Source organism: Oncorhynchus mykiss, chromosome 31 (genome assembly GCF_013265735.2).
Source record: "Oncorhynchus mykiss isolate Arlee chromosome 31, USDA_OmykA_1.1, whole genome shotgun sequence".
NCBI classification, from domain to species: Eukaryota; Metazoa; Chordata; class Actinopteri; order Salmoniformes; family Salmonidae; genus Oncorhynchus; species Oncorhynchus mykiss.
Window position 1 is genome coordinate 42,500,295 of NC_050571.1, and position 24,546 is coordinate 42,524,840.

Genomic DNA, 24,546 nt, shown 5'->3' on the forward strand with positions numbered 1-24,546 from the left:
ATCATCCCTAAAGCCAACACCTCATTTGGCCGCCTTTCGTTCCAGTTCTCTGCTGCCTGTGACTGGAACGAATTGCAAAAATCGCTGAAGTTGGAGACTTTTATCTCCCTCACCAACTTCAAACATCTGCTATCTGAGCAGCTAACCGATCGCTGCAGCTGTACATAGTCTATTGGTAAATAGCCCACCCATTCTCACCTACCTCATCCCCATACTGTTTTTATTTATTTATTTTTCTGCTCTTTTGCACACCAATATCTCTACCTGTACATAACCATCTGATCATTTATCACTCCAGTGTTAATCTGCATAATTGTAATTATTTGCCTACCTTCTCATGCCTTTTGCACACAATGTATATATAGACTCCCCTTTTTTTACTGTGTTATTGACTTGTTAATTGTTTACTCCATGTGTAACTCTGTGTTGTCTGTTCACACTGCTATGCCTTATCTTGGCCAGGTCGCAGTTGCAAATGAGAACTTGTTCTCAACTAGCCTACCTGGTTAAATAAAGGTGAAATAAAAATAAATAAAAATAAATAAATAAACTCCAGTGTATATTTTGCACTGAGTTTTAGGTTATTGTCCTGCTGAAAGGTGAATTAATCTCCAAGTGTATGGTTGAAAGCAGACTGAACCAGGTTTTACTCTATGATTTTGCCTGTGCTTAGCTCCATTTCTTTAAGTTTTAATCCTGAAAAACTCACCTGTCCTTAACGATTACAAGCATACCCATAACATGAGTAGAGAGAATTATTTATTTCAGATTTTATTTCTTTCATCACATCCCCAGTGGATCAGAAGTGTACATACACTCAATTAGTATTTGGTTGCATTGCCTTTAAATTGTTTAACTTGGGTCAAATGTTTCGGGTAGCCTTCCACAAGCTTCCCACAATAGATTGGGTGAATTTTGGAGCATTCCTCCTGACAGAGCTGGTGTAACTGAGTCAGGTTTGTAGGCCTCCTTGCTCGCACAAGCTTTTTCAGCACTGACCACAAATTGTCTGTAGGATTAAGGTCAGGGCTTTGTGATGGCGACTCCAATACCTTGACTTTGTTGTCCTTAAGCCATTTTGAAACAACTTTGGAAATATGCTTAGGGTCATTGTCCATTTGGAAGACCCATTTGGGACAAAGCTTTAACTTCTTGACTGATGTCTTGAGATGTTGCTTCAATATATCCACATATTTTTCCACCCTCATGATGCCATCTATTTTGTGAAGTGCACCAATCCCTCCTGCATCAAAGCACCCCACAACATGATGCTGCCACCCCCGTGCCTCACGGTTGGGATGTTGTTCTTAGGCTTGCAAGCCTCCCCCTTTTTCCTCAAAACATAACGATGTTATGGCCAAACAGTTCTATTTTTGTTTTATCATACCAGAGGTCATTTCAACAAAAAGTACGATCTTTGTCCCCATGCGCAGTTGCAAACCTTAGTCTTTTTTTTTTATTGCGGTTTAGGAGCAGTGGCTTCTTCCTTGCTGAGCGGCCTTTCAGGTTATGTCGATATATGGGACTCGTTTTACTGTGGATATACAGTGGGGCAAAATTTTTTTTTTGTCAGTCACCAATTTTGCAAGTTCTCCCACTTAAAAAGATGAGAGAGGCCTGTAATGTAAAAAAAATCCAGAAAATCACATTGTAGGATTTTTTATGAATTTATTTGCAAATTATTGTGGAAAATAAGTATTTGGTCACCTATAAACACGCAAGATTTCTGGCTCTCACAGACCTGTAACTTCTTCTTTAAGAAGAACCACTCGTTACCTGTATTAATGGCACCTGTTTGAACTTGTTATCAGTATAAAAGACACCTGTCCACAACCTCAAACAGTCACACTCCAAACTCCACATGTCCAGGCCCATCTGAAGTTTGATAGAGAGCATTTGGATGATCCAGAAGAAGATTGGGAGAATGTAATATGGTCAGATGAAACCAAAATATAACTTTTTGGTAAAAACTCAACTCGTCGTGTTTGGAGGACAAAGAATGCTGAGTTGCATCCAAAGAACACCATACCTACTGTGAAGCATGGGGGTGGAAACATCATGCTTTGGGGCTGTTTTTCTGCAAAGGGACCAGGACGACTGATCCGTGTAAAGGAAAGAATGAATGGGGACATGTATTGTGAGATTTTGAGTGAAAACCTCATTCCAGCAAGGGCATTGAAGATGAAACGTGGCTGGATCTTTCAGCATGACAATGATCCCAAACACACCGCCCGGGCAACGAAGGAGTGGCTTTGTAAGAAGCATTTCAAGGTCCTGGAGTGGCCCAGCCAGTCTCCAGATCTCAACCCCATAGAAAATCTTTGGGGGGAGTTGAAAGTCCGTGTTGCCCAGCAACAGCCCCAAAGCATCACTGCTCTAGAGGAGATCTGCATGGAGGAATGGGCCAAAATACCAGTATTGAGATAAACTTTTGTTATTGACCAAATACTTTTCCATCCATAATTTGCAAATAAATGCATTAATCCTACAATGTGATTTTCTGGATTTATTATGAAATTTACAGGCCTCTCTCATCTTTTTAAGTGGGAGAACTTGCACAATTGGTGGCTGACTAAATACTTTTTTTCCCCACTGTAGATACTTTTGTACCTGTTTCCTCCAGCATCTTCACAAGGTCCTTTGCTATTGTTCTGGGATTGATTGGCACTTTTCGCACCAAAGTACATTCATCTCTAGGAGACAGAACGCGTCTCCTTCCAGAGTGGTATGACAGCTGTGTGGTCCCATGGTGTTTATACATGTGTGCTATTGTTTGTACAGATGAATGTGGTACCTTCAGGCGTTTGGAAATTGCTCCCAAGGACGAACCAGACTTGTGGAGGTCTTGGCTGACATATTTTGATTTTCCCATGATGTCAAGCAAAGAGGCACTGAGTTTGAAGTTAGACCTTTAAATACATCCACAGATACACCTCAAATTGACCCAAATGATGTCAATTATGACACCATTTTCTGGAATTTTCCAAGCTGTTTAAAGGCACAGTCAACTTAGTGTATGTAAACTTCTGACCCACTGGAATTGTGATACAGTGAATAATAAGTGAAATAATATGTCTGTAAACAATTGTTGTAAAAGTTACTTGTGTCATGCACAAAGTAGATGTCTTAACCGATTTGCCAAAACTACAGTTTGTTAACAATACATTTGTGGAGTGGTTAAAAACAAGATTTAATGACTCCAACCTAAGTGTATGTAAACTTCTGATTTCAACTGTATGTTTATCCCTGTTTCGTTCCATTTGCTTCCGTTTAAAAAAACATTTTTAAACAGAATCAGTACAAACACAGTTCACTTTCATAGCAGCCACATACAAGCAGCATCTTGTATGTATAATTATTTCTTGCATCTATCTACGTGCTCTCCTCCTCTCACCTTTTACCTTAGCTTGTGGACTTCAGTGCAGAACACATATGCTGTCTGATGAGGCAAAAAAACATTTCCATACCAAACCTCTAACCGCTACACACCACCTACATCATTGTCACGTCACAGTCAACATAGCTACTAGAACCAACGCGTTAGTAGACCCGCTACAATCATGCAATAGAGTGCACAGTCGCCAGCAAGCAGTTTAGCAGTTACACCGGTGACCACGATGGCAATAAATTAATACAACTAAAAGCTTACCTTCACTTGGAAGAGTTCCAGTATTGGATAGCCATAGTCAGCTAACTAACATAGCATCCCTCTCTGTTTGGGCCAAGTGTTTGATTAGGCTAAACTAGCTAGATGCATTCGATGCTAGCTAAATAAGTGAAAGTGAAAAATACATATACTATGACATCTCTCTCTTTTCTCCATAATTGAAAGATTTCAATTCTCAAAAATTGTTCAACTATTGTCTCTCTTTGAGTCAACTACATGTTATGCACTGCAATGATAGCTAACTGTAGCTAGCTATGGATGGGGGGGAGAACAAGAGCCTCCTAAGTTTTGTATTGAAGTCAATGTACCCAGAAGAGGACAGAAGCTAGCTGTCCTCTGGCTACACAATGGTGCTACCCTACAGAGGACTACTGAGGCTACTGTAGACCTTCATTGCAAAATAGTGTGATTTTATCAATTATTTGGTGACATGTGGATATATTTAGAATAGTTGTAGCTATTTTTATGAAAATCCACTGTGGATGATGGTCTTCCCATTCCTCTTCCGAGCCTCTCTATACTTTAGTGCCTTGTTGCAAACAAGATGCATGTGTTGTATTCTGCACAGGCTTCCTTCTTTCACTCTGTTAATTAGTATTGTGGAGTAACTACAATGTTGTTGATCCATCCTCAGTTTTGTCCTATCATAGCCATTAAACTCTGTAACTGTTTTAAAGTCACCATTGACCTAATGGTGAAATCCCTGACCGGTTTCCATCCTCTCAGGCAACGGAGTTAGGAAGGACGCCTGTTTCTTTTTAGTGAATTGATACACCATCCAAAGTGTAATTATTAACTTCACCATTCTCAAAGGTATATTCAATGTCTGCTTTTTTTTTACCCACCCTTAAACCCTAACCCTTACCGTAACCATTTTACATTTCAACTTCAATGGGGTAAGGACATCCCAAGGATCCCTAATAGCACCATCTTTGAGGACAGGTATTTCCATTATTAGAGTGGTCACTTGACTATCTTGTCAATATAATTGACAATATTTGCCTAAGCATGATAGGCTGTTAATTGCTTATTTAACTCAGGAGCCACACCTGTGTGGAAACACCTGCTTTCAATATACAGTACTTATTATCCCTCATTTATTCAATTGTTTCCATTATTTTTACAGTTATTTTTTATTTTTTTAATTGACAGGTTGTTGGTACAGTGGTTGCTCCACTAAAAATGTTGTGATTATGCTGCGGGACTTCGTGGTAATTCGTGGTTTAGTACGGTACCCTGAGTCACTACTTCATTGCTCCAGACCAGCGCAACAAGGGGGAGTTAGAGCACTGATTAGCACTGACAACGAATGGGCGACATAAACCTAAATAGAAACTGATAATTGTGTAAGACTTCAGTATTACTTATTAAAACTGTTGTTACACTAAGGATTTTATTATTTTAGGATTATTTTGCTCTTACTGTAGTACTGTAGCTAAAACACTGCATTAAGTCTAAGACACTGCATTACAGTGCAAGATGTGTTGATACAGATACTGGTTCAATACCTGTGCCGGCCTTGAGTGGGAGACAAATGAGATGACTGTAGGTTTTTGGTTTCTCTCCTTCTAAAAACATGAATAAATAATTGTAAATAGCAAATTGGCTTTATTTACAAATTAGTAACACTGTCTCACTCCATGTTCAAAAATGGCCTTTTTCTCACTCATTTTACGTATTTGAAAATGAAATCATCTCGAAAATATTGTTATTTTTTAAACAAAGCAATTATTATTATTATTAATTTAGAATTATATAAAATCCCCTTGGATATTCTCACAGATATATTATCAACCCTGTTATTAGCAGGACAATATATATTGGTCATGGCTCCCGAGTGGCGCACAATGGGATTGCCTTGCAGTTCTCCATCTGTATCCACTGAAAGCAGGCAAGGTTCAAGGCACGAGGGCAGGGGGCACAGGAGGGGCCACAACACTTTAAGGGGCATTGCACTAATAATGGCGCTGACAAGGGAAACGTTCCCGCTATTCTTAGTGCCAGTCTGCATGTTCAAACTAAAACAATGTAACTCATAATGGCATCTTTATGCTTTTGTTAATAAAATAATGACAACACTCTTTCAAAATGCCAATATTTATTTAGTTAAGGATCAATAACAAATTACTATGGGAATAAATATCACTGAATTACAGAAATATTGGAACAAAGTTGTCTAACGAAGGTAAAAAAATGATTGCTTACTGGAAAATACTCTTTCAAAACATACATGGTCTTGTTGTACAGCGCCATTATGGCTATTAGCAGGTAGCTGGACAATAGACCTGCCTAGCAGGAGGGTAGGGGGAGAATTCTATCGTCAAATGTATTTCTTAGTTAGGTTCTTAGTCACGACCGGCTGTGATTGGTTGCAATTTCAGTTTAATCCACCAGAAAAGACAAAACAAATAATACAACAAAAAGTATTATTATTATTATGTATCACATCCGACCATGATTGGGAGTCCCATAGAGCGGCCCACAATTGGCCCAGCATTTCTCTCCCTCTAAAAACAGAAATACATGTTTTGGCCTTTACATATATTGTTTTGGCCTTTATTCAGATTACAATCGCTTTTAAAAAAAATAATAAACTCCACAATATCATTACATTATCAGGATGGTGGCACAGTTATATAGCAGCACCTACAGTGCCTTGCGAAAGTATTCGGCCCCCTTGAACTTTGCGACCTTTTGCCACATTGCAGGCTTCAAACATAAATATATAAAACTGTATTTATTGTGAAGAATCAACAACAAGTGGGACACAATCATGGAGTGGAACGACATTTATTGGATATTTCAAACTTTTTTAACAAATCAAAAACTGAAAAATTGGGAGTGCAAAATGATTCAGCCCCCTTAAGTTAATACTTTGTAGCGCCACCTTTTGCTGTGATTACAGCTGTAAGTCGCTTGGGGTATGTCTCTATCAGTTTTGCACATCGAGAGACTGATTTTTTTTCCCATTCCTCCTTGCAAAACAGCTCGAGCTCAGTGAGGTTGGATGGAGAGCATTTGTGAACAGCAGTTTTCAGTTCTTTCCACAGATGCTCAATTGGATTCAGGTCTGGACATTGACTTGGCCATTCTAACACCTGGATATGTTTATTTTTGAACCATTCCATTGTAGATTTTGCTTTATGTTTTGGATCATTGTCTTGTTGGAAGTCAAATCTCCGTCCCAGTCTCAGGTCTTTTGCAGACTCCATCAGGTTTTCTTCCAGAATGGTCCTGTATTTGGCTCCATCCATCTTCCCATCAATTTTAACCATCTTCCCTGTCCCTGCTGAAGAAAAGCAGGCCCAAACCATGATGCTGCCACCACCATGTTTGACAGTGGGGATGGTGTGTTCATGGTGATGAGCTGTGTTGCTTTTACGCCAAACATAACGTTTTGCATTGTTGCCAAAAAGTTCAATTTTGGTTTCATCTGACCAGAGCACCTTCTTCCACATGTTTGGTGTGTCTCCCAGGTGGCTTGTGGCAAACTTTAAACAACACTTTTTATGGATATCTTTAAGAAATGGCTTTCTTCTTGCCACTCTTCCATAAAGGCCAGATTTGTGCAATATACGACTGATTGTTGTCCTATGGACAGAGTCTCCCACCTCAGCTGTAGATCTCTGCAGTTCATCCAGAGTGATCATGGGCCTCTTGGCTGCATCTCTGATCAGTCTTCTCCTTGTATGAGCTGAAAGTTTAGAGGGACGGCCAGGTCTTGGTAGATTTGCAGTGGTCTGATACTCCTTCCATTTCAATATTATCGCTTGCACAGTGCTCCTTGGGATGTTTAAAGCTTGGGAAATCTTTTTGTATCCAAATCCGGCTTTAAACTTCTTCACAACAGTATCTCGGACCTGCCTGGTGTGTTCCTTGTTCTTCATGATGCTCTCTGCGCTTTTAACGGACCTCTGAGACTATCACAGTGCAGGTGCATTTATACGGAGACCTGATTACACACAGGTGGATTGTATTTATCATCATTAGTCATTTAGGTCAACATTGGATCATTCAGAGATCCTCACTGAACTTCTGGAGAGAGTTTGCTGCCCTGAAAGTAAAGGGGCTGAATAATTTTGCACGCCCAATTTTTCAGTTTTTGATTTGTTAAAAAAGTTTGAAATTTCCAATAAATTCCGTTCCAATTCATGATTGTGTCCCACTTGTTGTTGATTCTTCACAAAAAAATACAGTTTTATATCTTTATGTTTGAAGCCTGAAATGTAGCAAAAGGTCGCAAAGTTCAAGGGGGCCGAATACTTTTGCAAGGCACTGTATCTATTATCAATGTTTATTATGAGTATTTCTGCAAATATATGTGGCTCTCTACCAAAATCACTGCATGTTTTGGAACTCCTGAACATTACATGCCAATGTAAAATGAGATTTTTGGATATAAATATGCACTTTATCGAACAAAACATACATGTATTGTGTAACATGAAGTCCTATGAGTGTCATCTGATGAAGATCAAAGGTTAGTGATTAATTTAATCTATATTTCTGCTTTTTGTGACTCGTCTCTTTTGCTGGAAAAATTGCTGTTTTTCTGTGACTTGGTGGTGACCTAACATAATCGTTTGTGGAGCTTTCACTGTAATGCCTTTTTGAAATCAGACACTGGCTGGATTAACAAGAATGTTATCTTTGCCTAATAGTTGTATGTTTGATAAATTAGATTTATGAGATTTCTGTGTTTTGAATTTGGTGCCCTGCAATTTCACTGGCTGTTGGCGAGGGGTTCCGCTAGTGGAACAAGGTTCCGCCCAGACAGGTTAAGCAACATTTCTTAAAATCAGTCCCATATACTATGTTCTTATAAAAAAACTTTTACATTTTCTAGTACAGCCTCTATTGAAGGCTATCAAATGCTTCTCAGAGATGCCCTCTTATGGTCAAACTAGCACTAACTAGCATTAATGGTACCAGTGGTTGAAGAATTCTGCGGCACCATGCAAGCTGTGCTGCAGTACGCTGCAACTTTTAAAGGACAAATCACTGTACAATAAGGGGGAACATGGGGTGAGTGGCAATCCATTAATTAATTTCCTGTCCTTTTGTCTTTATACTGTTCCAAGATAACAAGTATGTATGGGAAGACAATGCAATTTATCTGTTTGTATGTTCTTCTATTTTAATTAATTTTATTAAACACATTATACAATGTATTGTACCTGGGGGGAGTTACCTCAGATAAGAAGTGATGCTTTTAGCTGTATACTTATTTCAATACACCACACAGCGAATGCAGTGAGCTACAGTATAGCCCCACGTGACCAAAGCACAGCTACAGGTCTTAATGTGTCAGGGGAGGGGTTCAAAATTACACAAGCTGAATTCGACTTCTCAGGTCCCTTGGGGGCTGAAAGGTTAAGCTAAATATCAGCGGGCTGAACTATGGCATTGAGTACCGCAGGGGCCATCCGTCCATCAATGCTCAGCCCTGCTTCTCATTGCCACGGCGACCCACGACACTCCCATTAGCAACCCAGCATGTTATCCACAGTCCCTATAGTCTGTCCCTCCCTCAGAGTCCTACTCCTTCATATCCACTAGTTATAGATCTGTAAAGGGGAGGAGGGGGGGGGGGGGGGCTGGAATCAACCAAGCCACTCAAGCCTCTCCAGTGAATTAGTAGCCCCCAGGGGCCAATGCCTCAATTCCCAGCCTTTGTGGGCTACCATTAAATCTGATAGATAGATATCACTAAACTGCTGAACAAACACCCCATTCAGTACTTTGCATACATTACGGTAGTGGAGGGAGAAAAATAAATACGGAAAGCTAAATTAAATACCTCCGCTGGGGTGTGTGAGAGGCCAGAAAGTACTAGGAGTTGGGTTCAGGCTGTCTTGTTCAGTAGATAACGACTGCAGATATGAACTGGTAAATGCAGCCATTTGAAATCTGTGAATTAAAGTATATGAGGTATTCACCATTTGCTGGTGTGGATATTCTAACTCATAATCTCTAAGCCAGTTGAATTAATTAGAAACATTTAACAGATTCATATTCATTATAAAAACAATAATAACCTCAAGAGGTGAATTAAAGTTGTGCTGCTTTGATACATTCATTGTTACCTTTCAAAACCTAAAATTGGCAACTGCTGCAAGTCTTAGAAAAAAGGCCAAAGGGACTCTGTCAAACACAAGCACACACACACACACAAATGCACGCACACACACACACACACACACACACACACACACACACACACACACGCAGACAAACTCTACCATACACACTTCCTCATTTATCACTGCTCTACAGTCAAGATGATATAAGCAACTTTTTCAGGGTTGCTCAACCATCAAATGCATGACCTTTTCTGCTTTTGTTGTTGTTGTTGTTTCATCGGTCATGTTTCAAGGCATCAGCGGCCTTCTTTAATCCCAGTAAGAAGTTTAAAAAAGGTATGTTGGCGTTTGACTTGGCTGGTTTATCTTTACAAAAACCGCAAACAATGTGGCTAGGAATTTCAAACTGTCAGTTTCACACACCCTACAATGTGTTATATGGATTATGGTTATCTAAGCCAAAGTCAAAATAAAACATAGCACATCAAATCTGGGAAAATCAAGCAGTCTTTCCATCTCCTTATCTCACACATATGGTTTCACTTCCCTCTCTTACCCAGGGGCACAACTGTAGATCTGATATCTTAGCAAGCATTTTTTTTTAAACACACAATGTTCTGCATGTGAAAACCTTTCACAACACTATTGTTTATGTTCACTTCAATGTTCAAGGAGAAAATAAGAAGAGAGTAGGATGATTCAAAGCAAAGGCGATTTTCATCCTTTTTGACAGTTCAACATCATGAATTGTAAGGAAAAAACTGAAGGGGCGTGAAACATTCAACACACCTGGAGAAGTGTGTTCAGGATCCTACAGTACAAAGAAATGCACCTTCGATCACACATCTATTATTTAGAAACCTTGCGAATTACCCTTGATGCCTAATCATGTGAACTGATTTGTTTAGTTGCGGTTGAGCAATGTTATTTTGACCAGCAGATTAACTTTATCACTTCATTACCCGGAAAAAAAGGTCACATGCAGGTCAAACTCTAGAGGTGAAAGAGTGAGGTGTTTGCTAACAGGGAGAGACAGAGAGCAGAAGGGAGGACTGATACACACTGATATGCTCTCCTCCTTGCTATTTGAGTCACCTCGACTCCCAACGTTGATTGTGGGTGACAAAGGAAAAAGCAAAACAGCTTTCTGGCTTTCTTTATCAAGGATAACAATGCCTACTCTGTCATGGGCAAAGGCGTGAGCGTAGCTTGGTTACAATCCCCTGTCATTCACCCTCAATCTGTCTGAACACAGAGAAAGAGGGTAGGTGGGAACGCTACAAAATGGAGCTAAGAAAACAACACATTTCAATATTTCCTCTATAGCTATTTTCACAATGAGGCAGTCACTAAAATGTGTTCGGCAAATGCAACTGAGGCTCCATTTTGGTTCTGATGCCAGATCAGGTGAGGAAGGAGGTGGGAGGAAGTGGGGCGTTTCCAGGCAGCTTCTCTCCCTCTCTCTCTCTCTCTCTCTCTGGGGACACGATCCAGACAGTGAGGGAAAGCACTGCTGCAGTATATCTGCAGTTCTCCATTTCATCTCACTCATGCTCACATTCTACAAGAAGCCCCGGAATCGATACTGACATCAGGGGCCTTGAGCTGCCTTTTCTGCCTGTTTGGTTCAGAGCTGCAAAGGAGGTCTTAGCCGGAGCCTCTGTTTTTTAATTACAGAGATTTTTTTTGACTGGGAGCAGATTGCTAATGTATGAGTTGGCTATTACTTTTATGCCAGCCAAAGTGCAAAGCAAGCTTAAATAAATCTCCACTTTGACTACACTAAGAAATAACTCAAATTAAGGTTAAACACCATCTTAAGTGTGAGCATTGAACATATGGAATGCCTCCTGAATTGATGAATTACCCTTGAATTGATGATTCTTGCACTCCCTTAATAAATGTGGTAACTCATATCGAGAGACAGAGGATACAGGAATTCCGTCTGTTTTACTGCAGACATCGATAGGAGGTATCATAGCCCCAATGAGACCCTATATTGTGTGTATAAGTGCCATATATCTAGACAAACCTATTCTGCCGAGGCGCCGTCCTCCTTAAAATGGACACTGAGAAGTGCTCAGGCATCACTAATTTGATTTGAGAGCCGAACCGCTTGAGTTTAAGTGAAAGCACTCTGTTATCGAAAATAGAGAAGGGCCATGAGAGGTGATAGCCCACAGAAGGTCTGTGTGGAGAGGGCTGTGGCCGGTCGGGAGATGAAATCAGGAGGTGGCAATAAGTCAGCGTGGGGGAACGATCCCCCATTAGAGTCCCGGAGGGTAGGCAGTGGTGGAGTGGTGGTAAAAATAGCTCCAGGCCTGAACTCTCTCTGGGGAGAGGAGGAGGAGGAGATCTGATAAACATCACTAGTGGCAAGGCAGCCATATCCATTCCTTTAAGCCCCTGGGTACTACTAGTCACACGTATGGCCCTTAACTACTCTTTCCAGCCAGGGAGAACACAAGCACAGAACAGTCTCTCTGGTGGCAAATCCACAGGCGCCCAATGGCCAAACCATGTCTAGCATGGCTTTCTACTTCAGCAACAGTTGCAGATAAGACAAGGGGAGGAATCAATGAAATACATGTAAAGGATATGGACAATTTTTCCACAAACTTATCTTTTTTGTCGTCTGTCTTGGGGAAATTCTCAATGTCGTTTTCTAGCCTCTGGATGTGTCGCTCCATGGTGCTCAGACTGCTTTTCAGGATCTCGGCAGAAACTGGAGAAAGATGGAGAAAATACTTATATCATTAATATACTGTATTATAAAAGTTCAATACATGGCAGACGAACTGAATATCTATAAATATGAATGTCTTTGATGTAGATTGTTCCAATCAGCGTTGTTTGCTGAGGTTAGGCTGAGTTGGTTCACACCAGAATCTGCCTCAGCACAACATTCTGTGTGGCCTGAAAAGCGAGTGTGCGTGCGTCAGTGTGTGCCCGGTAGAGTGGCTCGAGCTCATTAATCAGTCTGTAATCACTGTTTACAGAGTTCCTTTGGACTGCTCACTCTCACTATTCAGATCAACCCTTTCAAGTGAGGACTTCAAAGACTTGTGAATGTCTTAGGGGATCAGACAGGACAGGAGAGTAGTTACTGGTGCCATGTATAGGCTTTAGTGTTATTAATTAGGGATGCACATTTCAGTCAATTTTGCTCCTGACTAACTGACCCTCATTAACCGGTCAACAAACGGTTACATTTTTTTCAAACAGTAACATGACATGACCAACAGAAAATAGTATGCAAGCATTCAAGGAACGGACATTTTTTGTTAAGAGCTTAATGGCAACATGCAACAATAGCAAGCCTATCGTCTTACAGTCAAAAGGTTATAGACTATTATTGAACATGCAACTCCTGTAATGAAGCTGCTAATAAAATATAATTTTCAAACATTTGCCAAAATGGAATTCGTGGGAAAACACAGTTCTAAACTGTACACCTAATGTGAGAGGTTCCATACAGTGGGGCAAAAAAGTATTTAGTCAGTCAAAAATTGTGCAAGTTCTCCCACTTAAATAGTAATTTTCATCATAGGTAAACTGGAATTTTCATCATAGGTACACTTCAACTATGATAGACAAAATTAGAAAAAAAATCCAGAAAATCACATTGTAGGATTTTTTATGAATTTATTTGCAAATTATGGTGGAAAATAAGTATTTGGTCAATAACAAAAGTTTATCTCAATACTTTGTTGGCAATGACAGAGGTCAAACGTTTTCTGTAAGTCTTCACAAGGTTTTCACACACTGTTGCTGGTATTTTGGCCCATTCCTCCATGCATATCTCCTCTAGAGCAGTGATGTTTTGGGGCTGTTGCTGGGCAAGACGGACTTTCAACTCCCTCCAAATATTTTCTATGGGGTTGAGATCTGGAGACTGGCTAGGCCACTCCAGGACCTTGAAATGCTTCTTACGAAGCCACTCCTTCGTTGCCCGGGCGGTGTGTTTGGGATCATTGTCATGATGAAAGACCCAGCCACGTTTCATCTTCAATGCCCTTGCTGATGGAAGGAGGGTTTTCACTCAAAATGTCACGATACATGGCCCCATTCATTCTTTCCTTTACACGGATCAGTCGTTGTGGTCCCTTTGCAGAAAAACAGCCCCAAAGCAAAATGTTTCCACCACCATGCTTTACAGTAGGTATGGTGTTCTTTGGATACAACTCAGCATTCTTTGTCCTCCAAACACGACGAGAGTTTTTACCAAAAAGTTATTTTTTGGTTTCATCTGACGAATTGACATTCTCCCAATCTTCTTCTGGATCATCCAAATGCTCTCTAGCAAACTTCAGACGGGCCTGGACATGTACTGGCTTAAACAGGGGGACACGTCTGGCACTGCATGATTTGAGTCCCTGGCAGCGCAGTGTGTTACTGATGGTAGGCTTTGTTACTTTGTTCCCAGCTCTCTGCAGGTCATTCACTAGGTCCCCCCGTGTGGTTCTGGGATTTTTGCTCACCGTTCTTGTGAACATTTTGACCCCACGGGGTGAGATCTTGCGTGGAGCCCCAGATCGAGGGAGATTATCAGTGGTCTTGTATGTCTTCCATTTCCTAATAATTGCTCCCACAGCTGGTTTCTTCAAACCAAGATGCTTACCTATTGCAGATTCAGTCTTCCCAGCCTGATGCAGGTCTACAATTTTGTTTCTGGTGTCCTTTGACAGCTCTTTGGTCTTGGCCATAGTGGAGTTTGGAGTGTGACTGTTTGAGGATGTAGACAGGTGTCTTTTATACTGATAACAAGTTCAAACAGGTGCCATTAATACAGGTAACGAGTGGAGGACAGAGGAGCATCTTAAAGAAGAAGTTACAGGTCTGTGAGAGACAGAAATCTTGCTTGTTTGTAGGTGACCAAATACTTATTTTCCACCATAATTTGCAAATAAATGCATTAAAAATCTTACAATGTGATTTTCTGGATTTTTTTTTCTCATTTTGTCTGTCATAGTTGAAGTGTACCTATGATACAGTGTACCTATGATACAAGTGTACCTAGAGGCCTCTCTCATCTTTTTAAGTGGGAGAACTTGCACAATTGGTGACTTACTAAATACTTTTTTGCCCCACTGTATATGACAGAGATAAAACTTGGATGGAAAACTAATAACAACAACTAGGATGGGTTGCTGATATTAATAGGATTGTGCCTTTGGCTTCTGGACAACGAAATAAAGTTAATATGATAATCAATAGAACAGGAGCAAAGAAAGCTGTTTAATAATGGCTTGAGGAAGTCTTTATAAAACAACTGTGGCTGACAGCGCCAGGCTATCAATTACGAGTTGAGATCGAGAAATCAAAATAGTAGCTTGTTTTAATCGTGGCCATCAATACAGTTTCTAGCATGCATTTGCTTTTAGAATTGTTATTTGTTGCGCAATGACTGGGCACATATTTCACTCTAGTAACAGCTTTTTTAAGAACCTGCTCTAGCGCTGCCTGACAGGAAATAGGCTATCCCACTCCTCAAACTGGGCTCTGTATGCCAATTTAATTACCCCAAATTATGGAAATGAATATGAACCTACAGACTGATAAGCATGACCGGTCAAATGTATTTTCGGTGGCTAACAGATTTACGGTTCACATCCCTATTACTAATACACAGACACTTCCGACTATGACTACACGGTGTGTGAACTGGTCACAGGCAAATATATGGGTCAATGATGTTTTGCCTGGGTCTGCGTCACAGAGTGGACACCAAGAGGTTACAGCGCAAACGTTTACAGACTTTTTAAGAGACATATTTTTGACTTGTACTTGTCTTTATCAAGAGTCCTCCACTAGACTGAACATATTCATTCAATAATAGTGACAGATAGTTAAACAATAAGACTTCTATGGAGTTACAATGGATTGGGCTGTGGGCAGTGGCTGTGGTAAGCCTCAGCATGGATAATAATATCAAAGTATAGGATGTTAAAAGTATCCTCCTTTATAAAAGTGCTTCCATCTTGACTAGTTCAAAGCCATCCCATGCTATTTAGATAAACCTTCACATGGAAATGTCAAATCAAGCCTCAGTGTTTAATTGGACTTGCCTATCTTTACTCAAATATTCAGTAATAAAAACCTACTTCAAAGCATGTCTCCACAATGTACCTGTCTTGCAATGTCCGCGCGCCACATGTGGTATTCAATTGCTTTTTGAGCCTACCATGTCTAGCCTATATGATGCCCTTGTAACGTGTGAAATAAAAATATTGTCTCTCATTGCATCTTCTACATTTATTGCAGCGAGTCATACATGATGGCAGGGCAGGCAAACAACATGTCAGGACTCACCACTATGCTTGCCACCAGGCCCAGCGCCCTTTATGTTTCCCAACCCATCCAACGAGCTGTGTGGAAACTATTAAGAAAGGGGTATTCTCATTGACACCAGGGAAGCCTATTATTTCTTTACAGCCATCATACAGCTCCCACCTGGTTTTATTTTGTATTTTCTAACAATCCCACTGCCCAGTGAGTGGGTGGACGAAACACTAACAGTACACAGAGGCATACACAGTTACACCGGGGCCACAAATCAATCTAGCGACGGTAGCAACGATGCAGAGGATGAGCGAGGGTGAGGTCATTAGTGGGATGCTTGGAGGGATCTGGTGACTGGGGATATAGTGTCCCCCCACCATTCAAGGCCCACAAAGCCGAGGGTTATGTCTTACTCCTGGGGACACTAGGGGATGGGGCGGGGCGGCATGCCCGCAGTCAACACAGCACCACAGCCCAACTACAGCACTGATAGGGCCATAGAGAGCACCCAAACTGTTGTTAGTGTGATCTGAGCCAGCACTGATAGTAGGGGGAAATGAAGAGCTAGAGAGGTGGGCACACAGACAGGCAGAGATGGATAGATTAGATACACACAGATGCATCATACCTGGGAACCGTTCATCATTTGCCAACGAAACTCAGGGAACTCAGGTAAACTCAAAGGGGTCTGTGTCTGAATGACAGGAGTACAGGCTTGGCTAATAACAGAGTTGAGGTAGCTGATCTGTATTGGCTTCAGTAGCCATCACACTGAGACACAGGGGGTTAGCTAACTGAGATTCTCCAGAAGACTCATTTACAGCACTATGATGAAGCCTAACTGCAAAATGTCAACGAACTGGAGAGAGCATACCCTGCAAACAATAATAAGTCGTTAGGACGTCCCTGGGACTTCACAAAATGGTTGCCTAAAGTCGTCAGGATGTTGTGTCATGGTCCCCTGGACATTTTATCAAGTTCCTGATTGGCCCTGGGGATGTCCCTAAGGACAATTTTTTAGGACGCTGTCTCATTGTCCCCTGGAGGTCTTGGACAAGTTCCAAGTTTGTCCTGAGGACGTCAATTGATGGTCGCACAGAAACATCCTACCCACAAATGATTTTTATATTTTACCCAGGGTACGTACACCTCAGTTTCATTACACATCATCCTTTTGTAATGTTACCAAAGCCATCAAGGCCCTAAATGGTGAACCACTGATCCAGTCATAACTCTTTGTGTTTTGGAAATGCTAGGGACAACCAGACACATGAACAATGCTTTCAACATACACAATTACATTGTGTATGTTTACTCATACAGTCATTATTATTATGTCCTCCCCTGGGATTTGAACTCACAATCTCTTGGTTCACGACATTCTGATCTTATTGCCACGCCACCATGCCTGTGTCAATGACACATTTCACCTGTAGGCCTATTCCTACACTTTGCACAAAGTAAATCTCAGCTCTATTAAAAATACACTGAAGAAAAACAAATATATTTATCATAGTGATTCAGGGGTAACATTAAACATAATAATATGCCCCACCAACATTAAACAACTATACTGAAAACCCAAACTAAATGTCTGAAATAAGTTCATGAAATCAATGAGAAAATAGTCTGATTAACTGATGACTAAAATACCAGTGCGGATGGCATTATTTTGCTAAGTGCAGAGATGTGTCATAGATAATGAATATGTAGACAGCCTATAGGGAGGAGGTCAGAGACTTGTCGGTGTGGTGCCAGGACAACAACCTCTCCCTCAATGTGAGCAAGATAAAGGAGCTAATCATGGACAATAGGAAAAGGAAGACCGAACAGGCATTAACATCGACAGGGCGTGGGCCAAGATTTTTAAGTTCCTTGGTGTCCACCAACGAAGTGTCATGGTCCAAACACACCAAGACACTTGTGAAGAGGGCACAGCAACACCTTTTCCCCCTCGGGTGACTGAAAAAATGTGGCATGGGTCCCCACATCCTCATAAAGTTCTACAGAGGCACCATCGAGAGCATCCAGACTGGTTGCATTACCACCTGGTTTGGGAACTGCTTGACATCTGACCATAAGGCGCTACAGAGGGTAGTGCGTACGGCCCAGTACATCATTGGGGCCAAGCTTCCTGACATGCAGGACCTCTATACCAGACTGTGTCAGAAGAAGGCCCAAAAAATGGTCATAGACTGTTCTCTCTGCTACCGCACGGCAAGCGGTACCAGAGCGCCAAGTCTAGGACCAAAAGGCTCCTTAACAGCTTCTACCCCCAAGCCATAAGACTGCTGAACAATTAATCAAATGGACACCCAGACTATTTTTACACTGCTGCTACTCGCTGTTTAGTATCTATGCATAGTCACTTTACAAATTAACTCGACCAACCTGTACCCCCACACAGAGACTCATTCGGGACTTCTCCTTAGATGGGGGACTGGTTTTGTGGCTGTTGGACTTCCTGAGCCAACACTCACAGCGAGTCAAAATAAGTCCCCATATGTCGGATATACACAATACCAACACAGGCTCTCCTCAGGGATGTGTTTTGTCCCCACTCCTGTACATATTGTACACAAATAGTTGAACTAGTTCCCATACTGACAGACACCTCGTTAAGTTTGCTGATGACACTGTCTTGATCAGCCTGTTGTATGATGACGAGGACCATTATGGCCAAGTCCTAGATTACTTTGTAGATTGGTGTGAGGAATCACACTTGGTCCTCAATACCAACAAGACCAAAGAGATGTGCATAGACTTCAGGAAGCGTACAACACCTACCTCTGCAACATCCATCAGAGGTCAGAATATAGAAATTGTAGAGGAATACAAATATATGGGTGTCCTTTTGGACAATCAGCTTTAGTGGATTAAATGTACAGACCTGATCTACAAAAAGAGCCAACAGAGACTGTACTTTCTCAAAAAGCTGGGATCTTCTAATATAGACTTCTATACTGACTCTGTTTTACAAATATTTTATTGAGAGTAATTTAAACTTTTTGTATTGTGTGTTGGTTTGACAATGCCACTGTCAGTCAGAGAAATATGTTGAGAAGGATTATTACCACAGCAAGCAAGGTGCTTGGAGTCAAACAGTCAGGCCTGGATGAGATCTTTAAGGTCAGGGCCCTCCGTAAGGCTCACACAATCATTTTAGACCCAAGCCACCCCCTCTAACTGGACTTTGAACTACTCCCCTCTGGGCGCAGGTATAGGGCACCCCTCAGCAGGAAAAACAGAACTAGACAATCGTTTGTGCCAGGTGTGATATCCCTCCTAAATAGCTCGGGCTAATGTACATATTGACTCCGTAAGGCCAGCGGGCTAGTCTTGAATTGTTTCATTTATTATAATTATGATAATTTATTTTATTGTTATCTAACTGTTATGAAAGTTGTGTTGTCAATTTTGTTTTGTATTTAAACACCACTTTAAATGTGTACATGACACTGCAACAACATGTCCCCATGGGGACAATAAAGTCAGTAAGTACCGGTACCTCCTGTATATAGCCCAATTATTGTGATGTCATTTTCTTCTGTTACATTTAGATTATTATATATATTTTTTCACTATATTTTATTCAGTAAATATTTTCTTAACTCTATTTCTCCAACGGCATTGTTGGCTAAGGGCTTGTAATCATTTCATGTTGTATTCGGTGTATGTGACAAATAACATTTGATTTGATCATGTCAAATATAACCATATTGTCATTGATGAAAGACTCTTGCACTATTTTAACTGAACAACTTACCTAAAAAGAAATGCCATTATATGACTCTACTTATAATGGTTTGGGACACCTGTGCCCATCATCTGACAAAAACCTCCAGGGGACCATGACACAACGTCCCAAGAAAGATCAGGGGACCATGACACGATGTCCCAAGAACATCCTAAATACGTCCTCGGTCAAACCAGGAACTATAAAAAGGTATCCCAGAGAACAATCCCTTGGGACCATCATGCGCAGTCTTAAGAACTAGTAAAATGAACGGGAACTAAACAAAACCTGCAGGGAACAATGACACAACATCCCAAGAACATTCAGGGGACCATGACACAACGTCCCAAGAGCGCAATCCTAAGGACTAGTGAAATGAAAGTCCTGAGAATGTCCTAAAAATATCCTGAAACGGTCCTCTGTGATGTCCCAGGAGCATACAGGAAACTAGACAAAGGTCATACCGAGAACGTCAGTGAGATAATGTCGACGCCAAAACCCTTAAGAGACCTAATTGGCACATCACCAAATGTCCTCAGGACGCCCCGTATGTTGGGATATTAGATGTTTTTTTATGTAGTGAGAACGCTTGGAAGCATGCAGTGTTGGAAAGTAATCTTTCTACATGTTGTATCTTTCGTAAATGTAGTTTTATAACTGACTAAAACAAGCAGACAAACTAAAGAATTGCATTTTAAAACGTTTTGCTGTTAGCCAATTGGGTAACTAATGTAACAACGATTGCTTTCCCCACGAGCGGGCGGGGCCGCAACGTTCTATTAAATACCGACTGGGACTTACTGTGCATTATAATAACAATGATAATAATAACAAGAAGGAAATAATGCACACTCTAGAATGCCCTCCAAGCCAATCAGAAACCAGTATTCAACAATGCCATGGTATAACGTAATGTATTGTGTCTACTAAAACCAACATTTATAATTCAGCACATTAAAATGATGCACTGGGAGCCTATAATTTAACATTTTGGATGAGAGTTAGGGAATGGGCTAAGAAAGTAACATTTTCTAATTAAGCGGTGTTAATTAGTGTTTTTAGGGTAAACTTTATCGTAGCTTCAGAAGGAAAATCAGATTGCTTGTCGCTATGCAAAGTGCAATATAAACAACAAAGGCCTCCCCAAAAAAATATGGAAATTTCTCTTTTGAAGTCACTTTAAAAAGGAAGGGCCTGTTATGGGTCAGTTCGTGCTTTTTAGAAAATAAATCTACATAAGACTACCATTCCTCTCTGTCTATAATATAAGGCGCTGCAGGAAGCATGTTCAGCACGAAGTAGGGATCCTTTTGGGATATCATTAGTAAAATGAACACCAAAATAATACTGTTTTCAGGGACAACTTTCAACAAACAACTGGTATCTACAGAATGCACATTTCCTATGGACAAAGAGAGGGAGAAAAAACACAAGCACTATGCCTATGTACACTTCTTCACATAGAAAATGATTTCTGGCTGGTGAATTATCCTAATGACCACTGTCAGCAAGACCTGCTAGTGTCTTTAAAAACGTGCATTGAAACGTGTGTTTCTAAGCTGGATGAGCGCGCACATTTTTACCCCCAGGTAACCCCTTACACATGCAAAACCATGTCAATTATTCTTTCAACAATCTACACTTTAGTCTGCAGCCATGCTATAGCCATTGGTGTCAAGATATTTCTGGGTGTAAGAAATGTTATTTGTACATGTTTAACGAGAAGAAAGTGAGAGTGTGACTGGGAGAGAGAGAGAGAGAGAGAGAGAGAGAGAGAGAGAGAGAGAGAGAGAGCGAGAGAGAGAGAGAGATAACAAGAAAGGGAGGGACAAAATCAGAGGGCAGGAGACAGAGAAATAGGGAACAGGATTTGAGAAGCAAGAGGTAGATGAGAGAGAGCGAGAACAATAAATAACAACCAAGAGAGAGAAAGAGAGAGAGGAAGCCCATTTCTTTACTGACAGAGTTACACAATAAGACAAACTCCTCTGTGGTGAACACCTTTCAGATTTACAGCATCGTTACCGTGCTATTGCCCTATGCTATCGGCCCTCTGTGGACTAGTCACTTCCATATGGAAAGGACAGACAATAAAGGTAACATAAAACCAAATGAGGTCATGCACAAATTAATTCCACTTAACACAAAAGTACAGTATGTATGTGGGATTGTGTATGGTTTTGATTTGTGTGTGTGTGTGTGTGTGTGTGTGTGTGTGTGTGTGTGTGTGTGTGTGTGTGTGTGTGTGTGTTTGGGTGACAAATTAGGATTCAGATGTATGGTTCCAACATTCACACGTCTAAACCACATTCATTTCAGATGACATAATTAAGATGTGTTTTTATGATTCAGAGCCCCAGCTATCCACTTGACAAATTAAGACTTACACCGTGGTGAAGAGAGAGGAGCAAAAAATATTAACCGACATTACAAGGCGCACCCACTGCCATTAGTAAAGGTTCATTAGCTCGCCCATAGAATGAAGTTCACTATATTCTTCCCCTGATAAATGAAGGCGGTTTGGGGTGTGAGAGGGAGAGTGTATGGGGCCACAGCAGCAGTATCAGCCCTTCAATCAGATGTAAAATGAGTTTCAAGCTCCAGAGACCCTAAAAGTGAAGACCTTTCAGCGTGCCACACAATTCACCCTGGCCCCAGCTTATTAACTCGACACTTCAAAATCTTAATGATTCCAATTCACCTCCCCTGCATGTAGAAATATGAAGTGGAAACAGAGAACAACCTTGAAACGACCCCTTTTCACCACATGACCAAAACAGACACATGACCTAAACAGTTCATTCAACAATTGCGAGTCTTCTTCATATTATGCTGAAATTACGAGAAGAAGAAACCCAATGAATTGTTATGCTGTAAAACCGTTGGTGAGATTATTATTTTAAGGCATTGCCATTTTGTTATTGTGCTCCCATTTTGTACCTGTGCTCATTGCTCACACAACCGCCTTGACTGACATGGTACCTATTTGCAGTTACACAGAAAACGTGCTTTGAGTTGTACATTTACCTGGTGGCAACCTGAAAGTGAATATGACATGAAGTGGGAGAGACGCAGACAAGAGATGCAGCAGCATACTGTTGTTTGAGTGCGAGACAAAAGGATCAACACAACTCAGCGTGTTCCCCTTTCAGCGGGAATCAAAGTGGTTCCAGTTGCAGGAGTGAAAGTGATACTGTTGCAGTGACAAAGCAGTCAAATTGTTCCTCGTGATTACCCGAGGTTCTTGTGACGTTGAAACGCGAGTCGGCAAGAGAAGGGGATATTTAAGTCTGCACAGAGCGATGAACAAATGAGGCAATTTTACATGTACAGTAAAACAGAGGATTAGGAAAGTTCTGAGCATGTTATTAACTCTGGCCAGATATACTTTTGTTTTGAGTGATCGACTTGCCATTCAAAGAGCTTTATATGGGATGACTTTCAATGGTGCTTCTCAAGGAGAAAATTCACAAGTTTATCAATGTACAGAGAGATGATGAATACTTTCCCAATTATACTCAGTTATAAATAAGTCAATCAATCGGCTATTGCATACAGTACAACTGTGGAAATTGTATTATCAACTGAGTACCAGAAAACAAACAGAAAGTAGTTTGCACACAATTCAATTAATTTCACTTGGGGGGATGGTGTGTAAATCCATACTGTACACAGCCGCGCAGAATTACAAATCCCCATCAATGATGTGGAATGGGATGGAAATAAAGGAAATAATTCCTTTTTACTTTCACTCCACTTACTTTAATTTGTATTTTCTCTCAAATCCCCAACTTAACAAAGTGTTCTCATAATTCAGTATTTATTTATCGATTTTAATGAAGAAAATATTTTGTGTGGAACAAAACCATAATATGCTGCCGAAATTAACTTCGAGTAAGTGTAAGCCATTGAAATTTGTTAAATCCTCACTGATGGAATGAAAACACACTCCAATCATTTAAGGTAGGCTAGAAAACAGTCTTGGTCATTGTAATCAGACAAAGAATACTTGGATTAACATCTGAAATATTAATGAGCAGATGGGAAATAGTCTGCACCTAGTTTGAAGCGGTTTATTCAATTGATTGAGTGACATAAAGTGACATTTTAGAATATTACGAAGACATCCATTGCAACTCCCACCTTACACAGTGTATTGACTATATCCTTACTCCTTATCTAAGATGACTCATTGAGAGAACAAATATGGTGCCTTCGGAAAGTATTCACACATCTTTATTTTTTCCAAATTTTCTTGTGTTACAGCGTGCATTTCAAATGGATTCAAGTGAGATTTTGTTTCACTGGCCTACACATAATAACCCGTAATGTCAAAGTACAATTGTGTTTTTAGACATTTTTTCAAATCAATTAAAAAAGTCAAAGCGGAAATGTCTTGAGTCAATAAGTATTCAACATCTTTGTTATGGCAAGTCTAAATAAGTTCAGGAGTAAAAACAAGTCATATAATAAGTTGCATGGACTCGCTCTGTGAGCGATAATAGTGTTTAGCATGATTTTTTCATCTCTGTACCCCACACATACAAGTCTATGTAAGGTCCCTCAGTTGCACAGTGAACTTCAAACACAGGCTAAACTACAAAGACCGGGGACGTTTTCCAATGCCTCGCAAAGGGCGGCACCTTTTGGTAGGTGGGTAAAAAAATGTAAAAAGCATGGTGCATGGTGAAGTTATTATTTAGTTATTAATTACACTTTGAATGGTGCATCAATAGACCCAGTCACTACAAAGAGACATGCATCCTTCCTAACTCAGT

General features: G+C 40.6%; 1 protein-coding gene across 7 annotated transcripts in view; it reads right to left on the reverse strand.

Annotated features, from left to right (window-relative positions):
* The window catches only part of LOC110505192 (protein diaphanous homolog 2), a 648,044-nt gene that overhangs the window by 160,391 nt on the left and 463,107 nt on the right, over window positions 1–24,546 (reverse strand). For all 7 annotated transcript variants that reach the window (XM_021584239.2, XM_021584242.2, XM_036969763.1 and 4 more), the window contains one exon: window positions 12,351–12,475. In XM_021584239.2, the coding sequence (XP_021439914.2) occupies window positions 12,351–12,475 (125 nt within the window). The remainder of the gene's footprint in view (window positions 1–12,350; window positions 12,476–24,546) is intronic.